This window comes from Myxine glutinosa, unplaced genomic scaffold (assembly GCF_964187855.1).
Source record: "Myxine glutinosa unplaced genomic scaffold, kmMyxGlut1.1 SCAFFOLD_1085, whole genome shotgun sequence".
Classification (NCBI taxonomy): Eukaryota; Metazoa; Chordata; class Myxini; order Myxiniformes; family Myxinidae; genus Myxine; species Myxine glutinosa.
In genome coordinates this window covers 100321-121166 of record NW_027617180.1, presented here as the reverse complement: position 1 = coordinate 121166, position 20846 = coordinate 100321, and the positions used below count along the sequence as shown (strand labels likewise).

General features: G+C 45.7%; 1 protein-coding gene across 8 annotated transcripts; it reads left to right on the top strand.

Annotated features, from left to right (window-relative positions):
* Nucleotides 1–757: 757 nt before the first annotated feature.
* DNLZ (DNL-type zinc finger) lies at nt 758–14995 on the top strand. Of its 8 annotated transcripts, none has more exons than XM_068134766.2 (5): nt 758–932; nt 5657–5801; nt 12319–12487; nt 13800–13939; nt 14031–14995. In XM_068134766.2, the coding sequence occupies exons 2-5, from the start codon at nt 5659–5661 to the stop codon at nt 14140–14142; spliced, it is 564 nt and encodes a 187-aa protein (XP_067990867.1). In that variant the 5' UTR covers nt 758–932; nt 5657–5658; the 3' UTR covers nt 14143–14995. The 8 variants fall into 8 exon arrangements, with proteins under 8 accessions (XP_067990867.1, XP_078625207.1, XP_078625213.1 ...); XM_078769081.1 differs by having other exon boundaries at nt 770–1152; XM_078769087.1 differs by having other exon boundaries at nt 804–932; nt 12322–12487.
* Nucleotides 14996–20846: the final 5851 nt, after the last annotated feature.

The window sequence follows — 20846 nt, the reverse complement described above, 5'->3', positions numbered from 1 at the left end:
GTGTGTGTGTGTGTGTGTGTGTGTGTGTGTGTGTGTCAGTCAGAGAAGATGTCTGACGTCATGACTTGGTTCAAGACATTCATTCACGTTCCATACAGTTGTACACATTCCACAGAAAGTGACCTCCCTTCACTCAGACCTTTCCAAATTGTATATACAAAGGAATTGTCCACCACAAAGAGCCAAACCAGTGCTCCAAACATGTCTATTTAAGTGTAGCTTATGTTTCAGTCTAAATCGGGAATCAAGTTCAACTCTTTTGAAAGAGTTTTGCCGTTTACCTGTAAAGGTTATCGGTTTAGACCTCTACCGCAATCTCTCCGGGCTTTTGGTGCAGACAAGTATGCGCCGAACTCAGACAACTTCAACGTGTCCGACTACAACGTTCTTGCTTACACGTTTGCCCTCCGGGCATGGTGGACACGTAAACCAACAACCAACAAACAACAACCATCGAACGTGAATGAAACAATGTCCGGAAAAACGGCTTAAAACATAAAAGGGATCAACAGAACTATCGGCCAAATACGTTTTTGTATAATAAAATGTATAAACATACTATATGTGTGTACAGTATATTTACATATATATTATACACCGCCCAGTCGCGTCCCTGTCAGGAATTACACCGATTTTTATTTCGCCCGTTGTTTCATACAGTTATTGATAAACTATGAGATAAATGTGTAAAATGTTACCGTTTCTTCATTGTTACTACAATTTTTTGCAATAGAAAAAAACAAATATGCAAGGCGCCATCGCCATTGGCATTGCTATCGAGTGTGATCATAAACCGCTATATCAAGAGTGCTGACAATGGAGCTGCATTCCATGACCAATGAACGTGTCGAGCGCTCTCCAAGTGGCTTAAGCATTCCATCGAAACGGTTCATAAGGAACGGCTCGCTTGGCAAGCGATAGCAAGCTGCTTGGTAACTGAACACACCCCGGGGTTTCTCTACTAATAATGTAACCTCAGAGCAAATGGAAGGTTGAGGCGGAATGACGCTTTTAATGAATATTTAAAATTGAGCGGAATGAATAATCGTAAAAACGGTAAAATTTAAAGGAAAGTGACGTTCGACTCGACATCATTTCCAAGATATTTGTGGCGCGGCCTGGTAAGACTAAGAGCCTGTTGGTGTTACCATCGTGAGTATTTGACCAACTTTAGCAACTCCGTTCTGCACGTTTGTCTTAATATTTCGGTGAAGTTTCCAATGTTTTATTATTTTATCTTGTGATTGTGAAAACTCTCATCGTAGGCCAAAAACATCAAGTGATTTCTTAGACGGTGTATAAGCACAACGTTGGTCGGGTCGGAAGGACCATAACAACATGGATGGTTGGATTTCCCCATTCGAATCGAACTCGGATGTTTGTGGCTAAGTTAACCGATGCAGATTATGTCGAAGTGTGCGAGTACTGTGTGTGCATCCTGGTAAATACACTAAACGAATACGTACTTCATTATGGAGATTAAAATTCGAATATTCTGCTCTAATTGTTTGATTTTGAAATGTACGTTATTCTGTAAATGTGCAGTACTAATGCACACGTGGTTTGTACACATTAGGATAAAGCTCTTCAAAAACGGACGATGTGCAAGCCGGGTCCTTCAATCCGATAATTTATCACAAACTAACGTGATCTGGGTGGTTGTTGTGTTTTTAGTACATACTAGAATAGAAGACCCGTCGCTTCGCTGACGGTAATAGCAATCTTTGCTGCGATGGATAATCCATGGGGGAAGATAATCTATGGAGTATGGGGGAAGATTAATCTATGGAGTATGGGGGAAGATAATCCATGGGGGAAGATAATCTATGGAGTATGGGGGAAGATAATCCATGGGGGAAGATAATCTATGGAGTATGGGGGAAGATAATCTATGGAGTATGGGGGAAGATAATCTATGGAGTATGGGGGAAGATAATCTATGGAGTATGGGGGAAGATAATCTATGGAGTATGGGGGAAGATAATCCATGGGGGAAGATAATCTATGGGGGAAGATAATCCATGGGGGAAGATAATCTATGGGGGAAGATAATCTATGGAGTATGGGGGAAGATAATCCATGGGGGAAGATAATCTATGGAGTATGGGGGAAGATAATCTATGGAGTATGGGGGAAGATAATCCATGGGGGAAGATAATCTATGGAGTATGGGGGAAGATAATCCATGGGGGAAGATAATCTATGGAGTATGGGGGAAGATAATCTATGGAGTATGGGGGAAGATAATCCATGGGGGAAGATAATCTATGGGGGAAGATAATCCATGGGGGAAGATAATCTATGGGGGAAGATAATCTATGGAGTATGGGGGAAGATAATCCATGGGGGAAGATAATCTATGGAGTATGGGGGAAGATAATCTATGGAGTATGGGGGAAGATAATCCATGGGGGAAGATAATCTATGGAGTATGGGGGAAGATAATCCATGGGGGAAGATAATCTATGGAGTATGGGGGAAGATAATCCATGGGGGAAGATAATCTATGGGGGAAGATAATCTATGGGGGAAGATAATCCATGGGGGAAGATAATCTATGGAGTATGGGGGAAGATAATCCATGGGGGAAGATAATCTATGGGGGAAGATAATCTATGGGGGAAGAAAAAAAGGATTCCTGGGAGATCGTGCTCTCCGTGCAGGGATAACCAACGTCACGTGTTGCCATTTGCAGTTTTCCCACGCCTGTCCATGTACCCATAAAAAACAAGTTACATTTTTTGGGGGATCACAAACATTCCTGGGAGTTACCCGAATCCACCGTAGTTGGATTTATTCAAATCCATTAATCCGTTCTCAAGTTATAACACGACAGACAGACAGACAGACAGACAGACAGACAGACAGACAGACAGACAGACAGGGCTCCTTTTATAATACAGATATTTCATGACAAAAGGGTTGTTTGATTTTGATGGGGGAGTCGAATTGAACAGTTGTGGTTGTGTATAAGAGGGTAACTGGGTTATATGTGAAGAGGGTAACTGGGTTATATGTGAAGAGGGTAACTGGGTTATATGTGAAGAGGGTAACTGGGTTATATGTGAAGAGGGTTACTGGGTTCAATGTGAATAGGGTAACTGGGTTATATGTGAAGAGGGTAACGGTTATATGTGAATAGGGTAACTGGGTTATATGTGAAGAGGGTAGTTGTATGTGAAGTGGGTTACTGGGTTGTATGTGAAGAGGGTGGTTGTATGTGAAGACGGTAGTTGTATGTGAAGAGGCTTACTGGGTTATATGTGAAGAGGGTGGTTGTATGTGAAGTGGGTTACTGGGTTGTATGTGAAGAGGGTGGTTGTATGTGAAGAGGGTGGGTGTATGTGAAGAGAGAGGGTGGTTGTATGTGAAGAGGATGGTTGTATGTGAAGAGGTTGGTTGTATGTGAAGAGAGAGGGTGGTTGTATGTGAAGAGGATGGTTGTATGTGAAGAGGGTGGTTGTATGTGAAGAGAGAGGGTGGTTGTATGTGAAGAGAATGGTTGTATGTGAAGAGGGTGGTTGTATGTGAAGAGGGTGGTTGTATGTGAAGAGGGTGGTTGTATGTGAAGAGGGTAGTTGTATGTGAAGAGGGTGGTTGTATGTGAAGAGGGTGGTTGTATGTGAAGAGGGTGGTTGTATGTGAAGAGGGTGGTTGTATGTGAAGAAGGTGGTTGTATGTGAAGAGGGTGGTTGTATGTGAAGAGGGTAGTTGTATGTGAAGAGGGTGGTTGTATGTGAAGAGGGTAGTTGTATGTGAAGAGGGTGGTTGTATGTGAAGAGGGTGGGTGGTTGTATGTGAAGAGGGTGGTTGAATGTGAAGAGGGTGGTTGTATGTGAAGAGGGTGGTTGTATGTGAAGAGGGTGGTTGTATGTGAAGAGGGTGGTTGTATGTGAAGAGGGTGGTTGTATGTGAAGAGGGAGGTTGTATGTGAAGAGGGTGGTTGAATGTGAAGAGGGTGGTTGTATGTGAAGAGGGTGGTTGTATGTGAAGAGGGTGGGTGGTTGTATGTGAAGAGGGTGGGTGGTTGTATGTGAAGAGGGTGGTTGTATGTGAAGAGGGTGGTTGTATGTGAAGAGGGTGGTTGAATGTGAAGAGGGTGGTTGTATGTGAAGAGGGTGGTTGTATGTGAAGAGGGTGGTTGTATGTGAAGAGGGTGGTTGTATGTGAAGAGGGTGGTTGTATGTGAAGAGGGTGGTTGTATGTGAAGAGGGTGGTTGTATGTGAAGAGGGTGGTTGTATGTGAAGAGGGTGGTTGTATGTGAAGAGGGTGGTTGTATGTGAAGAGGGTGGTTGTATGTGAAGAGGGTGGTTGAATGTGAAGAGGGTGGTTGTATGTGAAGAGGGTGGTTGTATGTGAAGAGGGTGGTTGTATGTGAAGAGGGTGGTTGTATGTGAAGAGGGTGGTTGTATGTGAAGAGGGAGGTTGTATGTGAAGAGGGTGGTTGAATGTGAAGAGGGTGGTTGTATGTGAAGAGGGTGGTTGTATGTGAAGAGGGTGGGTGGTTGTATGTGAAGAGGGTGGGTGGTTGTATGTGAAGAGGGTGGTTGTATGTGAAGAGGGTGGTTGAATGTGAAGAGGGTGGTTGTATGTGAAGAGGGTGGTTGTATGTGAAGAGGGTGGTTGTATGTGAAGAGGGTGGTTGTATGTGAAGAGGGTGGTTGAATGTGAAGAGGGTGGTTGTATGTGAAGAGGGTGGTTGTATGTGAAGAGGGTGGTTGTATGTGAAAAGGGAGGTTGAATGTGAAGAGGGTGGTTGAATGTGAAGAGGGTGGTTGTATGTGAAGAGGGTGGTTGAATGTGAAGAGGGTGGTTGAATGTGAAGAGGGTGGTTGTATGTGAAGAGGGTGGTTGTATGTGAAGAGGGTGGTTGTATGTGAAGAGGGTGGTTGTATGTGAAGAGGGTGGTTGTATGTGAAGAGGGTGGTTGTATGTGAAGAGGGTGGTTGTATGTGAAGAGGGTGGTTGTATGTGAAGAAGGTGGTTGTATGTGAAGAGGGTGGTTGTATGTGAAGAGGGTGGTTGTATGTGAAGAGGGTAGTTGTATGTGAAGAGGGTGGTTGTATGTGAAGAGGGTGGTTGTATGTGAAGAGGGTGGTTGTATGTGAAGAGGGTGGTTGTATGTGAAGAGGGTGGTTGTATGTGAAGAGGGTGGTTGAATGTGAAGAGGGTGGTTGTATGTGAAGAGGGTGGTTGTATGTGAAGAGGGTGGTTGTATGTGAAGAGGGTGGTTGTATGTGAAGAGGGTGGTTGTATGTGAAGAGGGTGGTTGAATGTGAAGAGGGTGGTTGTATGTGAAGAGGGTGGTTGTATGTGAAGAGGGTGGTTGTATGTGAAAAGGGAGGTTGAATATGAAGAGGGTGGTTGAATGTGAAGAGGGTGGTTGTATGTGAAAAGGGAGGTTGAATGTGAAGAGGGTGGTTGAATGTGAAGAGGGTGGTTGTATGTGAAGAGGGTGGTTGTATGTGAAGAGGGTGGTTGTATGTGAAGAGGGTGGTTGTATGTGAAGAGGGTGGTTGTATGTGAAGAGGGTGGTTGTATGTGAAGAGGGTGGTTGAATGTGAAGAGGGTGGTTGTGTATAAGAGGGTTACTGGATTCTATGTAAAGATGGCTGCTGGTTTTCATGTATCTTCTCATGCCTCCTCACTGTTCAGACATGCGGACATGCTGCAAATGGTTGCGAGTTTTGCTACGTGGACCAGTGCACACGGAACCTTCATGGCAGCCAACCGTTTGCTTTGCAAGGAAGTTGTGGGTGGGGTCCCCCACTGAGACTAGGCTCAAATCCAGGATATCTGTGTAAGTCACAAGGAAAATGTATAACTTTATTGTGTATGAATAATTGTGTTTATTGTGCCCGTGGCTATCATGAACTAAGGCCATCCTTGCCTCACCTTGCCCTACCTCCATCTTCATGCATAACCACTTTGTACTATCGAGGATGCCAAGTCTTCCCCATTCTTCCCTGCTGTCCAGATTTGTCAAGGCAGCGCAGTCACAATCAGAATGCCAATCGGTCCCCAATGGACCGGCCATTTCCTTCTTGTCTCTGTCTCCTCTCTCTCCCTCTCTTTTCTCTCTCTAACTGTGTCGTGACCCTGATTTCGTGAAGACAGGGTCCACCATCTTAGATGTGGGGGATGTCTGGGTCGGTCCTGGGAGATGGACCGGCTGTCTCCGTGCCGCACGCTTGTTCGAGAGAACTGTCCGGGGCTATACAACAACAACCACTTTGGTTGGACTTTAATTTTATAAAACTGAAACTATGACTTATACTGTAAGGTCCTCAATTATTCCCATCTTCGTGTGGCGTAGCCCAGAAAAGGTTTTTGGGCCAAATATTTCACAAACCAACTAATCAGACCTGACATATTATGACTGGAGGCATATTTAGGGCAGGCCATTTGTAATTTGTTTAATTACAAAGCCCTCTCCCTCCCACAGTTCTCTCGATGTCTCCATGTCTCTCGGTCCCTGCTCTCAAATGTTGTGTTTGTGTCCTTCCCCCTCTCTCCCCATCTTGTCTACCGCTCCCGATGTTATTTGTTTTGTGTGTCTGTTTGTCTTTCTGTGTGATTAATGTTCGCTCTTTCACGAGCCTCGATCTTGTATACAAAAAAAAAAAAAAAAAAAAAAAAAAAAAAAACGTGCTGGAGATATCTGATCACCTTCTCCTCGTGAGACACCTTGGGTTATTTAACGTTCACCAACTAATTTCAGGAGATGGGACAGCCAGCTTTAATGTCTATCTGATTGGCGGTGCACCTTGTGATGCACCTGCGAAGCACCACACAGTTTATAGTCAGTTTGGGAATCCAAGTTTGACTAAACCACCATCCTGTTAGACTTGACAGATCTAAAACTTTGTTAAAAAAAAAAATTTGATGTCTTTTAAAAAGATTGTTTGAAAACAAGAAAAACTCGAATGGCACTCAGTAGAGCATATACCTCTGCCAGGCTGAACAGGTTACGTTTTGTACCCCCACCAGGCCAGATCTGCATACGGAACTGAACCAAAATCGAATTGCTTGTTCTTGTCACCGAACCAACTCATCCACCTAGTTTTGTCATAAGTCATACAAAACCTTTTGAAACATCATGACTGATATACATATATATATATATATATATTGTGGTTTTGGAAATAAAGACAACCCCCCTTTAGTTAGTTGCACCACAACATATAGCCTTGCTTTAGTTCAGTTATTTCTTATTAAATGTGAAGTATAGTCTCCTTCCCAGTGTTAGTGTGCGTTGAGGCAGGTAGGTAAGGGTAGGCCTCATTGGGCCTGGAATGCCATGTGCTGGGTCTGGGACAAGTCTAGGAGGCCCAAGGGAGGAGCCGGAGGGACTGACTGGTGGGCGGCAAACAGCCAATGGGTGCTAAAGGGGAGTGGCCAACAACGGCAGCCAATGGGAGCTAAAGGGGAGTGGCCAACAACGGTAGCCAATGGGAGCTAAAGGGGAGTGGCCAGCAACGGTGACCAGGGGAGCGGCCCCGGACCCCCAAACTCTCTCTCTAGCCCAGGACTCCGAAGCTCGAAGCTCTCTCTCTCTGCCCCCGAACTCAAGAAGCCCTCAGCGCTCTGCCCAGATCTCAGCGTTCTGCCCCTGCTCTCTGTTGCCCTGTTATAAACGCTCTCGCAGGACGATCTCTCCCGTGGCCCTATACTCTAACGATCTCCCTGCCTGGGCTCCCTGCATGTGCGCGTTTGCCTCGCCGACTTCGGGACACGCTGCGGAGAGTCCCGTGCGTGCACGACTGGAGGCCGACGTCCTTGCCGCGAACATCCTCGAGGGACACGCCCAATGAGCCGTCCGGGGCGAGCTGCACCAAGCGGCCGCGCTTTGAGCGCGTCCTCTTCTTCCTTCCTTTCCCCGCGTGAGTCAGAGGGCCCTTGTCTGGGGTTTTGGTTTAGAACGGTTATGTTTCTATCCTGTGTCTCTCTTCTCTTTGGCCATTGTACAAATTGTGAATAAACCTGCGTTTTGCTTCCAACTTGGCCGTATTCGTCTTTTCACCATTGGCCTCACATTGCACGGAATAAAACCGCTCGATCACGTTCCTAATAATTAACGGCATGAGTCACGTGACACGCAAACCACTCGGGCGTATCAACCCAGCGTGACTCGTGTGAGGTTCAGCCCCCGTCCTCGCAACGGCACGTGTATCGAAGGTACTCGGGTATTTGACCGGAAACCCTTCCGCGAGCTCGCTATGGGGTTGGCGGCTGGAATTGCTCAGCAATCCGCCCCCACGAGTGTAAAGTGGGTCGCGGCCTCGTGGACTCGAAGCTCGAGGGGGAGAAGGGTTTAACCCCCCCTCAGTACATCGAAGGGCTCGAGATCCGCAACAATATATAATTATATATATATATATATTGTTACGGTTCTCTACGCCGGCCTTCTTCCCCTTATCAAGGGGGGATTAATCCCCTTGTCTTTGCTGGGCCTTGGCGGAACCGAGACTTATTACGTCCCTCCCGGACAAACGCGGAGTAGGGTTTCGGGACTACTTCTCGCTCGTACCTAATTCCCCGCGCTGCCCTGGGAGTGAGGAAACAAGCCTCGCACGAACCACGTGTGATGTGAGTACGCCGAGCGGATTGCGTACACGTGTTCCGCGCAGTCTTAATTAGTGGAACCCGATTGGAGCGATCTTATTCGTGCCACGCTTAGTCAAATGAGGAAACCACAGAAACGGTCGAATCAGGAAGAAAGGAAGAACAAATGGGTTTAATTATTCCCACACGTATATACAGATTCAAGGACGAAGAGACACAGAATAGCCTTAAACAGTCGTAACTTATCCCTTGGACAACGGGCCCGTCTCACACTCACACAGGGAATTGCAGATGGGCAGGTGTTCCCCAACGCGTCCAGAGATGGTCCCCGGTCCGGCTCTCCACGGTCCACGGCATGTCCCGTGAAGATGGTGGCAGGCGAAGGCAGGGGCTCGTAGCGTGTCTCTCGTACAAGCAGATGATGGGGCGGAACGGCAGAGGGCGGACTTTAGCGCGGCTGGCGGTGACTCAGCCTTGCTCACTCGCGCGTCTCAAATGCGCTGTATTCGTTATAAGCGCGTCTGGCTGCGCCCGCGTATATCTAGTGTTCGCACACGCGGCCAACTCCTCTTCTTCGATACACTCCGAGCTGGTTAGGGCGCGCGCTCTCGTGCAAGTTCTCTGCTCAACAGGTTTCACCGCTCATCAAGTTCTTTCGCCAATCCTTTTGCTGCAAGTCCTCTCGCACTTATCCAGCGTTCCTCTTCGAGTCCTGTCGAGGGCTTTCGCGCAGCCGGTTTTATAGCTACGCCCCCCGAGCCTTCTGGAACTCAACTGAACCTTCTCACCATGCCCTCTGACGCCACGCCGCGGTTACCACCTCCGAGCTCTGATTGGCGGCTCGTGCCGTCATTGCTTCTGCCGCTCCACCCTCGACTCCGCCCCGACCTTCCTAGGCCTGCCTCATGTTAACTCGCCCAATAATCAACCAATGCTGAGCAAACTGGATCGAGGCTAGGGTGGCTGGAAAATCGTTGGCAAGTAGGGCCTATTCTCCTGGCTTCTACTCAACACAGAACTAACGAAGGAAAAGGACTAAGCTCACAAATACTAAGACATAACTATACAATCGCGAGGCTACATGTTGCTTGGGTGACTAACTATGGGGGGCAAACTTTAACCTTTATTAGGCTCACGTGACAGACTCAAAACCGCAACAATATATATATATATATATATATATATATATATATATATCTATATATATATATATAAATAATAATAATAATAATAATAATGCATTTATTTTATATAGCGCTTTTCAGGAAGCCCAAAGACGCTTTGACAGAGTGCAAAACATAATATACAGACTTGGCATTTAATATGGAATATTTTTTTTTTCTTGACTTTGGTTTACTTTCTTAACTCAGTATATCAATCTAGTGAGTTTCTTTTACACTTTGGTGATTTATTTGTTAAAAGAACCATGTCACTGATTGTCTGTCGCAGCAAGAAGTCAACAACTGGATTATATCACAGGTAGCATGGCAAAATGTACGGACAGGTGCATTTGATGATTGGCTTCACAGTCGGGTATACAAGGGTTGTTGCGTTCTGTATTCGTGGAAAACAACTGCTGCACATCTAAAAAAAGTTATTGCCGCTTCCTCTGGAGATGGTCCGTCAACTCGACAATGCTGTTTGTCATGGAGTGGTGGCTTTACGAAATTACAGCATGAAATAGCGTGCTTTTGCTCGGCAGTATGGCATCACTCAAGGTCAGGTGTCAAAGATCCTGAAACGAAATGCTCAGAGGGGTGTCCCTGCTCCAATACCGAGGCCAGGACGTCCCCGTAGAGCCACAAGGAGGGATGATCGCCAGATGCACCGGTTAGTCCACAATGGCCGTACCAAGTCAGCTAATCGGCTTAGGGCTGAGTGGCAGCAACTGACAAATGTGCCCGTATCCAGAAGGCTAGTCAACCAACGACTGGTTCAAGCAGGCTATCGTGCCAGGCATCCCCTGAGAAAGCCACGCCTGACCAGACAACACCACCAGCGCCGATTGCAGTGGGCCAGAGAGCACCGTCAATGGCAGCCAGGACACTGGAATCATGTGATCTTCAGTGACGAGTCTAGATTTCTGGTCTATCGTCAAGATGGCCGCGTCCGAGTGCGCAGACAAGTCCATGAAGCCTACAACAAAGATTGTATAGTGCCAAGAGTCCAAGCTGGAGGTGGTGGGGTGGCCGTTTGGGCTGCTTTTCATGCAGGGGGCAAAACTGACCTGGTTGTTCTGAATGGAAACCTAAACCAGTTCAAGTACAGGGCCATTCTGGAAGAAACATTGCTTCCATTTGCTCGTGCAGCCTTTCGAGGAAACTTTGTCTTCCAAGATGACAATGCACGGCCTCATCGTGCTCGCATGAGCCAACACTTTCTTGCTCACCGTGGTGTAGAGCATATGGAGTGGCCTGCCATGTCCCCGGATATGAATCCGAAAGAGAACTTGTGGGAAAAATTAACGCATCAAATCGACCACTTGGACCAGCAGCCGACCTCTGTGCGTGAATTGCAGCAGGCTATTGTCACTGCATGGCAAGCGATTCCTGTCCAAACCTTGGCAAATCTCGTGAACAGCATGCCTCAACGTGTACGTGCTCCCCTGAATGCTCGTGGGGGTTACACGAAGTACTGAACTGTAATTTTACTGTCCGTAATCCCAGTCGTAATTTAACTTTTGTTTTTGTTAAAAAAATATTTGGCTAATGTGCAAAATAAAGAGATACTTCTGGAAAACGTACAGAAGTTTAACACAGTACTGTCCATGAATTGAGTTCGATATCAGTTTACATCACTTTCAAGGATCAATTTATTTGTTTCGAAATGTCAAATGTGGTTTTTGTTTCTTTTAAAGGTCACATTAACAAAATCTAGAATAATTTCAACATAATTCCAATGAACTTTTGGTTCTAAGTCATCTTGAAAAGTAAGTTCACCCCCACAAAAAAATTATTCCATATTAATTGCCAAGTCTGTATATATATATATATATATATATATATATATATATATATATATATATATATATATATATATATATATATATATATATATATATATAGTTTTTGGCCCTATCTCTCGATGGCAAAGAATCATTTGCAAGTTAAAAAAAGACTCTGATTCGGATTAGAATCTTCACCAAAATTTAATCCATTCTTCCTTGTCTCACACCCAATCTACACCAAGTTTCGGCTGAATCAGTCCATAACGTTCTACTCACAGCAGTATACAGAGATAGCTTGTTCACATACAAACAAACAGACAGACAGGGCTGAAAACATAACCTCTGTCCACCAGGTAAAAATTGCTACATCCTTTTAATCCTCGCAATTTCAATCTCCATACCGCTAGTTATCTTTAAAAACATAATGGGTCGCTGTTTTATCATTGATTTTATCATTTTATCATTCATCGCATTTTGAGTTGTTTAACATTAATTTTTACATTTCTCTACAAGGTGTATTGATGGATCAAGGTGATAGGTGCTGTGGTCTTATTCTGACCTCGTTAGGATGAGGTGGTCATGGACCAAGGAAGTCGTGCTCCACCGTGATTTGGATGAGGTGATAGAACATGGACCCATTGATTGTGTTTGTTCTAGCGTAGTTGGGCCTGTGTGTTTTAGCTGTGAAGGAGTAATGGGATATCACACCCCATGTATTGTCATGCTTCTGCTCAAATCGATACTGTTATGATGACATTTGAGTGTGATTCATCATAACCTTGATGTGACCTCGGTTTTCTGACAGCAGCTGTGCACATCGCACCATCCAGCGGCTTTATTCGGGGACCGTGGATAAAAGAGAAGGATTGAAGGTGGGCGTTGAAGAGGAAGGTAATGAAGAGCACGAAGGCAATGGAGCTGAAAGGTTGGGAGTATTGGAACCAACACATTACCGCTTGATATTCACCTGCAAGGTGGGCTGTGTGAGGCATTTTTGGGTAATGTTGACTTTATCAGTTATGACAGGAAATGACAATCGCGCCTGCGACAAAACCTACGACAAAATCCTGTAACAGGCCGATAGGGAAACATGCAATTAAAGCACTCTCCAAAGATGAACAGCAGGATTGGAAAACACTCATTTATTGCGCTATTAAATAATTTGCATAACGTAACGCTTTATTATGTAACGTAACACTTGATTACCGTGTGTCTTGATGGGCTTGCTTAACCCCTACTATTATTCGACATACGATTAAACTTTTCGGGGTCCTGTAGTGGCATCATTTTTGCCTTTCATGTTATAATATGTAAATATGCTTGAGCTCGGGTTGATTGAGGGTTTTCCGGAACCGGGTGCAACCGGAAGTGAGACGAGTGGGTTTGGTTGGTCGCAATTGGAATAAAGGATTGACTTGGATTCCGAATGCCTCGGACGTCTTTTCCTCCCACGCCGAAGTCCCTCATCGTCAATAACACTCGGCGCAAACAAAGCCAATGGAAGTCTGATGCAACCTGGGCAGTGTATAATCAGCAGATGCCTACAGACTTAATGTGTTAGGCCCCCCCGGAAAACCAAGTTGGTAGCCATGTAATGGCATCTCGGTGCTATGTTGAGTGGAGTCACGTCACAGATGTGGGTGTGGTCTGGCAGCTGTCCAACCAATGGGTGCACATTTCAAAATTCAAACCCCAACAACAGCACCGCGAAGCTCTTGCAGACCTGTGACAAGTCACAGGTAGAAATGTGATGCTAGAGAACAGCTGAAGAGATTTATATCAAACTTTGTACAAGTATCGTGCCTATAGAACGTCTTCACCCCTTTCTAAATTTTCACCTTTTGTTGCCATATATATATATATAAAACTATGACGAGGGATCTCCGGAGACAGTTCTGTGAGGAATGGCCGTGCGGTTGCAATGTTTCCTTAAAATATCTATTGAGCGCCTCACAGGAAACACCTCCTCCATTTTCTCTTTCATCCCCTCACCCCCTCCTTTCTTTCTTTCATCGCCTTGTAGGCAAAAGGTGCTTGTATAAATATAATTTATGATAATGATTACTTCCTGATGCTACCAATCGCTGCTTGCAGTAGACTTGTTGGGGTTAATGAGCAACTTTTTCACTTTGACTTGAAAGTTGGTATTGCCATGAGAGCATCCTGTGCTGATCGCAAGATCGAGGATGGGGAAGGATGACTTGGGAATGTTCCTTTTATATGCAAAGGCCGATTTTATGCATTCCATTTTTTGGGGAGAGCCTCATCCTGTTTTTTGTCGTACAGGTATGTGGGGTTCGCTCAGCAAGACAGATCTCACGGTTGGCATATGCCCGCGGTGTGGTCATCGTTACATGTTCCGGATGCCAGAATCGTCACATAATTGCCGACAACCTGGGATGGTTTTCGGACTTGCAAGGGAAAAGGCATGGCTATTGGTTATGGTTGATGATCAATATCTTTATATCGATCCAAATCCTGGGTTCAAAACAAAATGCTTAAAACGTTTATTTGCAGGAATGTCGAAGAAATTTTGGCCGAGAAAGGAGAGCGTGTGGTGCGAGTGATTGGAAGTGAAGCCTCTGATATTCTGGAGGTGATGGGCAAGGAGGAGGAAAAGAATAAATAAGGAGAGAAGAATAAATGGTGGCTTAGGCTTTTTTTTTGTTGTTTATGAATGCGATCTCTGGTGAAGTATTGATCAACTATCAACTGCCATTCGCTTTTGTGGTGCCAAGAGTGGGTGCTGTATTTGAGAGTAATTCATTATTTTGAGGGGATTCGAGCAGTTGCGGGCCGGCAGGATAGCCGAGAGGTATGCATACTCTCCTTTGAGCGGCTTGGCTGGGTTTGTATCTGGACCCAGATGTAAGCTGTCACGTTGGTGTTATGCAAGCAGGGCAATGCATCAATGTGCATCAATGTGTATTGTATGTGTATGCTATCCATCGGTATGATCTTAAGCAGGAGCACCTGTCTGCCAGCATTATCGGGGGTTGGTGGGCGTTAAAGATGCAATGGCGTATTTTGTGAAGAGTAGGTGAGTTATCACCGGCACCCTAAACAAATTACAAATTTCTGCCATGTGAATGTCAGGCATGTGCAGCTGGTTGTGGAAAGACTGGGACCAGAACTGTTCCCTTGGCAGACCCCACAAGAAGCTGGGAATAATTGGGACTGTGAAAGAAGAAGAGTCATGCAAGCTGTATCTCTGCAGTTATATGCTGATGTAAAGATAACTAGAGCGAAGTCGATGGCACTCAATTGCAAATCCCCATGCTTCCCACCTAAAGCAAAGTATAAAGATGGCAAAAAAAAATTTTGGGAGTTTCATTCCCCCCCCGTTTTGACTGCTGTGACTCTAAGTCCCAACATCCTGGGAAATGAACTGTGGGTAAAATCCAAAAAATCGTTGCATATTTCATTCGCCCCCCGATGTTGATTGTATATTCAAAGTTTCATTAAAAATGTCTTCAAATGTGCCCCTAATTGCATTTTTGGTATCGGACCTTTTGATCCCGCCCCAGGGGACCGGGCCAAAAATGATACTGCTGTTGCACCTTCGTGCCATGTGGTGAGCATAACAACCCAGTTTCAACTTCTTCACAGCCGTTTGGGAGGAGATAGCGTGACGGACGGATAGGCAGACAGAAAGACGGACAGAGCCGGTCACAATATCCCTCCCGTTTTTTCAAAATGCGTGTGGATTCGAAGTAATCAAATAATCCCATTGTAGCTTTCACCAAGGTAGCTAGTTCTGTTGGTACCATGGCCTAATATTCCCCATCTCAAATGCAGTTGGTGTGTGCTATTTGAAATAAAACGTAAATGGATGACTGACACAAGTTTGATGGACCAAACAACCCTTATATCTGTCTGAATTCCTCCCTCATCCTTCAGATCGGCATGCAGGACTGCAGGAGCCTCTTCCCACTCTGCAAACCTTGATGGAATCATTCAAGAGATGGTCAAACACTTGCAATATGTCTTTAAACCCTTGTATTGACAAATCTCACACTCTCACTCTGTCTCTCGAAAACTACCGCTTGGTGAACCCTGCCATTTACTTCCTCAACAATCCTCTTGCTCAGGCTTTTAGGTCTCACTATCAGCCATGATCTTTCTTGGACAAACCACATTCCAAAGTTGGCCTCCAAAGCCAGCCATCGACTGGGCATTCTCCGTCGTACAAAGTTCTGCTTTGGTACACCTGAACTATCCACCTACAAAGCCTTCATCCACAGCTAAATGGAGTGCTGGTCTCACCTCCGGACTGGCACCCTCTGCCTCACACCTTTATGAGCTTGATGCCGTGGAAATAAAGGCCTTCAAAGTCATTGGAATCTCCCATGGTAAAGCGTGACATTCCATGGACCTATCACTCTCATATTGCCAATAGGTCGGTGGTCTCTGTCTTCTACCACCTCCTTTTCTGATCTTGCACCCTCTGCCCTTCCCTCCCTCTGTTCCCCCCCGCCCCCCCCAATAACACTTCCAAATCCAGGATCGCTACTCACCTCCACCCATTCGTTCCTCTTTTTCCCACCTATGGAACCAACTTTCTCAGTCTCGTACATCCCACTCTACCCTCCAGGGCTTCAAGACAGATGTTCACCACCATTTCAGCTGTTCACCACAATTTCAGTTGTTCACCACCATCTAAGATGTTCACCACCACAATCCCCCATCCAAAACCATGATCTTTTTCACCATCATTAACCCTCCCCATAGTCTACTTGCCAAGCCTATAGAGCCCTCTTGTGAATCCGGAAATGTTGAGTACCCCAACATTTTAAGTTAGAAATGTACAGTATGGGTCCCCAGCACTTAGAAACTGCCGGATGCTAACTTGCATATGTTGGGCAATTAGCAAAATTAGCATTAATAGCATTAACCCTATCAAACATAGGCCTGGGACACTGAAATTTCTGTTTCGCTCTATTGCTCCGTTTGAATGCTTCGTGTGAGCAAACTATTTGAAGGATCTGTATGAAATTTGGACATAATACACTTAGACAGATATGCTTTCCGTGAGTGTTCTTATAAAAATTTCCTGCGATCAAAATTTCATGTGAAAAAAGGGATGTAAAAGCCGTGGATTTTTTTTCACCCAACATTTTTTTGCGCGGTTAGTGCCCCTACTCTCATGTTGAGCTACAGTTTCAATGTTAGTGTTTATTTGAACAGATCGTAACCTGGCACGTTCAACGCACTAAGCCCCATCTCGCTAGCTGCTATAGTTTTTGAGATATTGAGTATTTAGATTAATTTTTAGTCCGGCTATGGGTGGATTGTTTCATCACCCCTACCCGAATAGCTCACAGGTTCTGGCGAGCAGAAAGAGAGGGTGATTGGATGCTGCAACAACACTGCCTTGAAGAGATGCTGCCCTATTTCTTTGCTGCCGGTCATCACCACTACGCAAGATGGATCACATGGCATCTGCGCGACATGCAGTACCTTCCTGCTACTGCCAAGGATGACCTTTACGCTGGAAGCCATGTGTGCCACCACTCTGATGGTGCAGCTGCAGTGAGTGGAGACATGTTTGGGGAGCAGACATGCATCAAGCAAGGGAAGGGAGTAGGAGGCATGAAGGGCATCTCCACCAACCCTGAGCAGGTCGCCGTGTGGATCCAATCTTTCGGCATCTGCTCCTATCTCTCCAAGTCATTGGATGAGATTTACGACGATGCTGAAGCACCGGATAAGACAATGAAGCCCAACAGACACAAAGAAGAGGGTAAAGGACGGCGGGAATTGGACGCGGAGGACCGGGCTAAAATCCTGAGAGTGCTACAGGAAAACTCCCATCCACTCACCATGGAGACCGCGACCCTCCACCATATCATAAATGGCCAGGTGGCAGATGAAAAGGTGAATGTGCAAGTTGCATTGAAGATCGGACAGGACATGAGCACACTGTTCTCTTCATCACTTCCTGAGAGATTTCATGCGCCCATCTCAAATAAGGTGGTGACGATGACATTCACCAAAAAAAGAGTGAAGGTCAATGCGAAGATCATATGTGACCTTGAGGCGTTGTTTGCTCGGCTGCTGGTGGTGGGGAGCAAGAGAAGAATGGAGCTCTCTGCCCTCTGACTACGAGCTCGGCCCGGTCCCTGCATCTATCATCGATGAGTATGGATGCCTCAGGAAGGGTAACAAGTCTGTGATCGTCCAGCGTCTTGGAATCCTTGCCCCCAATCCCCACCCACCACATGTTGTACTCGTTGATGCATCGCAGCTCATCTACCACGTGGTGTGGCCATCGTCAGGCACTGTGGCTGACCTCGCAGCCAACATGGGGCGCCGGCTTAATCGCTACATCACCGAAACATTTGTCATCTTTGACCGGTATGAGCAAGTCTCTGCCAAAGACCACGAGAGGCAGAGAAGAGCTGGGGAGAGCTCAACAGAGTACCGACTCTCACTGACAACCCCTCTACCTAGCCGCGACAAAGTGATGAACAAGACAAACAAACGGAGACTGGGTGAGCTCTTGTGCACACACAGCATAGGAGATCACATCAAGATGGTCAGCAAAGCAGACAGTATTGTCACTCATGACGAGGCTGACGTCTCCCTCATCTCATACATGTTGGATGCAGCCAGTCGCGGAGCTGAAACTGTCCGCATTCTCAGCGACGACACTGATGTTTTCGTACTCATGGTCTATTGGTGCTGGAAGGTGGGTATCACATGTAACCTGCAGATGGAGAGATGGGATGGCACTATTCTCAACATCAATTCGACAGTAGAGAATCTCGGTGAGCAGTGTCGCTCCATCCTGGCTATGCATGCTCTCTCCGGATGTGACACCACCTCCTACCCCGCGGGGAAAGGGAAGGTGTCCGCACTCAAGGCCATGAGAGTAGTACCTGGTGACCTGCTTCACTTCATCGGAGAGGAGGGAGCTACTGATTTACAGATTACAGAGGCAGTGAGTGGTTTCTTCCTGGCTCTGTACAACGAGAGGGAGTCGGCATCTCTGAACGTCGCCAGATATGACATCTACCGAAAGCGCAAAACCCCCCCCCAGCACTGAAGACACTGCCTCCTACAGAGCGCAACGCTCTCCTCCATGGACGGCGTGCCCATCTACAGGTGCTGCTTTGGAAAGCAGCAGACTGCCCTGACCCACCAGCTGTGGACATAACAGAGTTTGGATGGAATAAGAAGGAAGGTGAGAAGTGAGAGGAAGTCATCATGCCCATCCTGGATGCAAGCCCTGTTGCTCCTCCTGCCGTGTTGGAAATGATCAGCTGTAGCTGCAAAGCTGGGTTAAAGCCTTGTTTAACAGCAAAGTGCAGCTGCGTAGCTGCAGGCCTGGCCTGTACCAGCTACTGCTTCTGCAAAGGCTCTGATAGTACATGTTGCAACACACTCACACACTCACAGCAAGAAGAGCAATATGACAAGAATGTAGAGTCAGGAGAAAAAGATGAAGACGATGAGGATGGGTTTTATGATGAGGATATGCTTTATAACAGTGCAGAGTAGTAGAAGTGCAAGACGCTCTTTCTTGATGGAAGTTTTATGCTGTGTAACTAGTGCACATATTTTTCAGCTCTGATAATTTTGGGTATACTTGTGTTTTAATTTTGAGGATATTATTTACCCATAGTCATATTATTCTAGTTTGGTATGGTACTTGCCTTTGTTACCTCTAATACCTGTGAATAAAAGTGGAGCAATAGAGCGAAACAGAAATTTCAGTGTCCCAGGCCTATGTTTGATAGAGTTAATGCTATTAATGCTAATTTTGCTAATTGCCCAACATATGCAAGTTAGCATCCGGCAGTTTCTAAGTGCTGGGGACCCATACTGTACATTTCTAACTTAAAACTTTGGGGTACTCAACATTTCCGGGTTCACATTGCTGGCAAGTAGACTACCAAGCGCACCTATTTCTTAGTTTGCAGTTTTTCCTTCCACTCTTGTGATTGAAAGTCTGACATTGGATCCATGGTATCCTCCCTTTGTCCTCACTCGTCCCCACGTTCCTCATGTTTCCCTATCTCCCTCCATTTTGTTCCTCAACCCTGCTGCTAGAGTGTGTATCTCCCCTCCTCTTCTTTCTACTGTTCTGTTACGTCCTGATCTGCTCCTTCACGAGCCTTGATCCTGTTTACAAAGTAAACTAGAAAGAGCAATCGGAGATGGCAGATCCTCGTCAGGACGTGTTTTCAGTGTTTTTAAGGCTTTTGTGTTAAAATAAACATGGCGTCCGAACCACGTGACCGAAGACGTTATCATTATTTTTTCTCTCCACCAATTTATCCCGAGATGATGCTCAAGAAATTTCATCTTGATCGGATGAAGTTTTGTACTTGTCGAATTATGATGTCATAATGGAGGCACCTATGACATCATCATTAACATATGTTATTCCACATGGAGAGGTCTTTACAATGAGCCACGGCTCAATTTTTTTTCTATGCAGCACTTTTGGGAATATAGAGGTGCAAAGTTTTTCGTTTTTCCCAAGATGGCACCCTACCACGTGACCTATGACGTCATAATTATGATTTTAAAAAATCTGCAGGTGGAGGTGCACCTATGGTGAAAATTTCCTGTCAATCGGACCAACGATTGCAGAGAAATCATATTTATTCTGTGCGGACAAACAAACAAATGGACAAACAGACATGCTCAGTCAGGGTCACCAAATAGCTCAGATGGCAGAGCACTGGTACGGTTTTCCAGAGGACCTGGGTTCGATTCCTGGGCTGGGCATGTAATTTTCCCACATATATCCATTTAATTATTTAATCCTGTTCATTCATGTAATTGTCCTTGTTACCCTCGCCAGAGGAGAGGGTATTGCATTTGGGTCCTTTTGTTTGTTTGTCCGCAGAAAAAGTGAGTATGTGTATTAATTACATCCTTTGCAGACCATGAAGACCCTTAGACCCTCCAAACCCCTAGGACCCCTAAGACCCATTAAGGCACCTAAAACACGAGTTTTGGAACCCGAAGAACGTTTGAGGCCTCAAAGACCATTTTCACTATTTAGAACCCTAAAACCATCCAAGATCCTTTAAAACCCTTAAAGATCCTGCCCAAAGACCCTGAGGACCCAAAAGACACAACCACCTAGTTGGGATCGTGTTGAGCCGTGTATCTTCGTGGACGGTCAACAACTGAAGAACACCGACGCTTGCACCTCCATGTAGGGAGTGTTTTGTGCGATGATGGTCAGTTGGATCGGGAAATCTCTAGTCGTACAGCAAAGTCATCTTTATTATGCTTGCAAGTCATATAACTGCTTGTACATCCTTTGGCTGTATCTTCCACCCGAGCCTGGAACAATCACGATATTATTAGAAA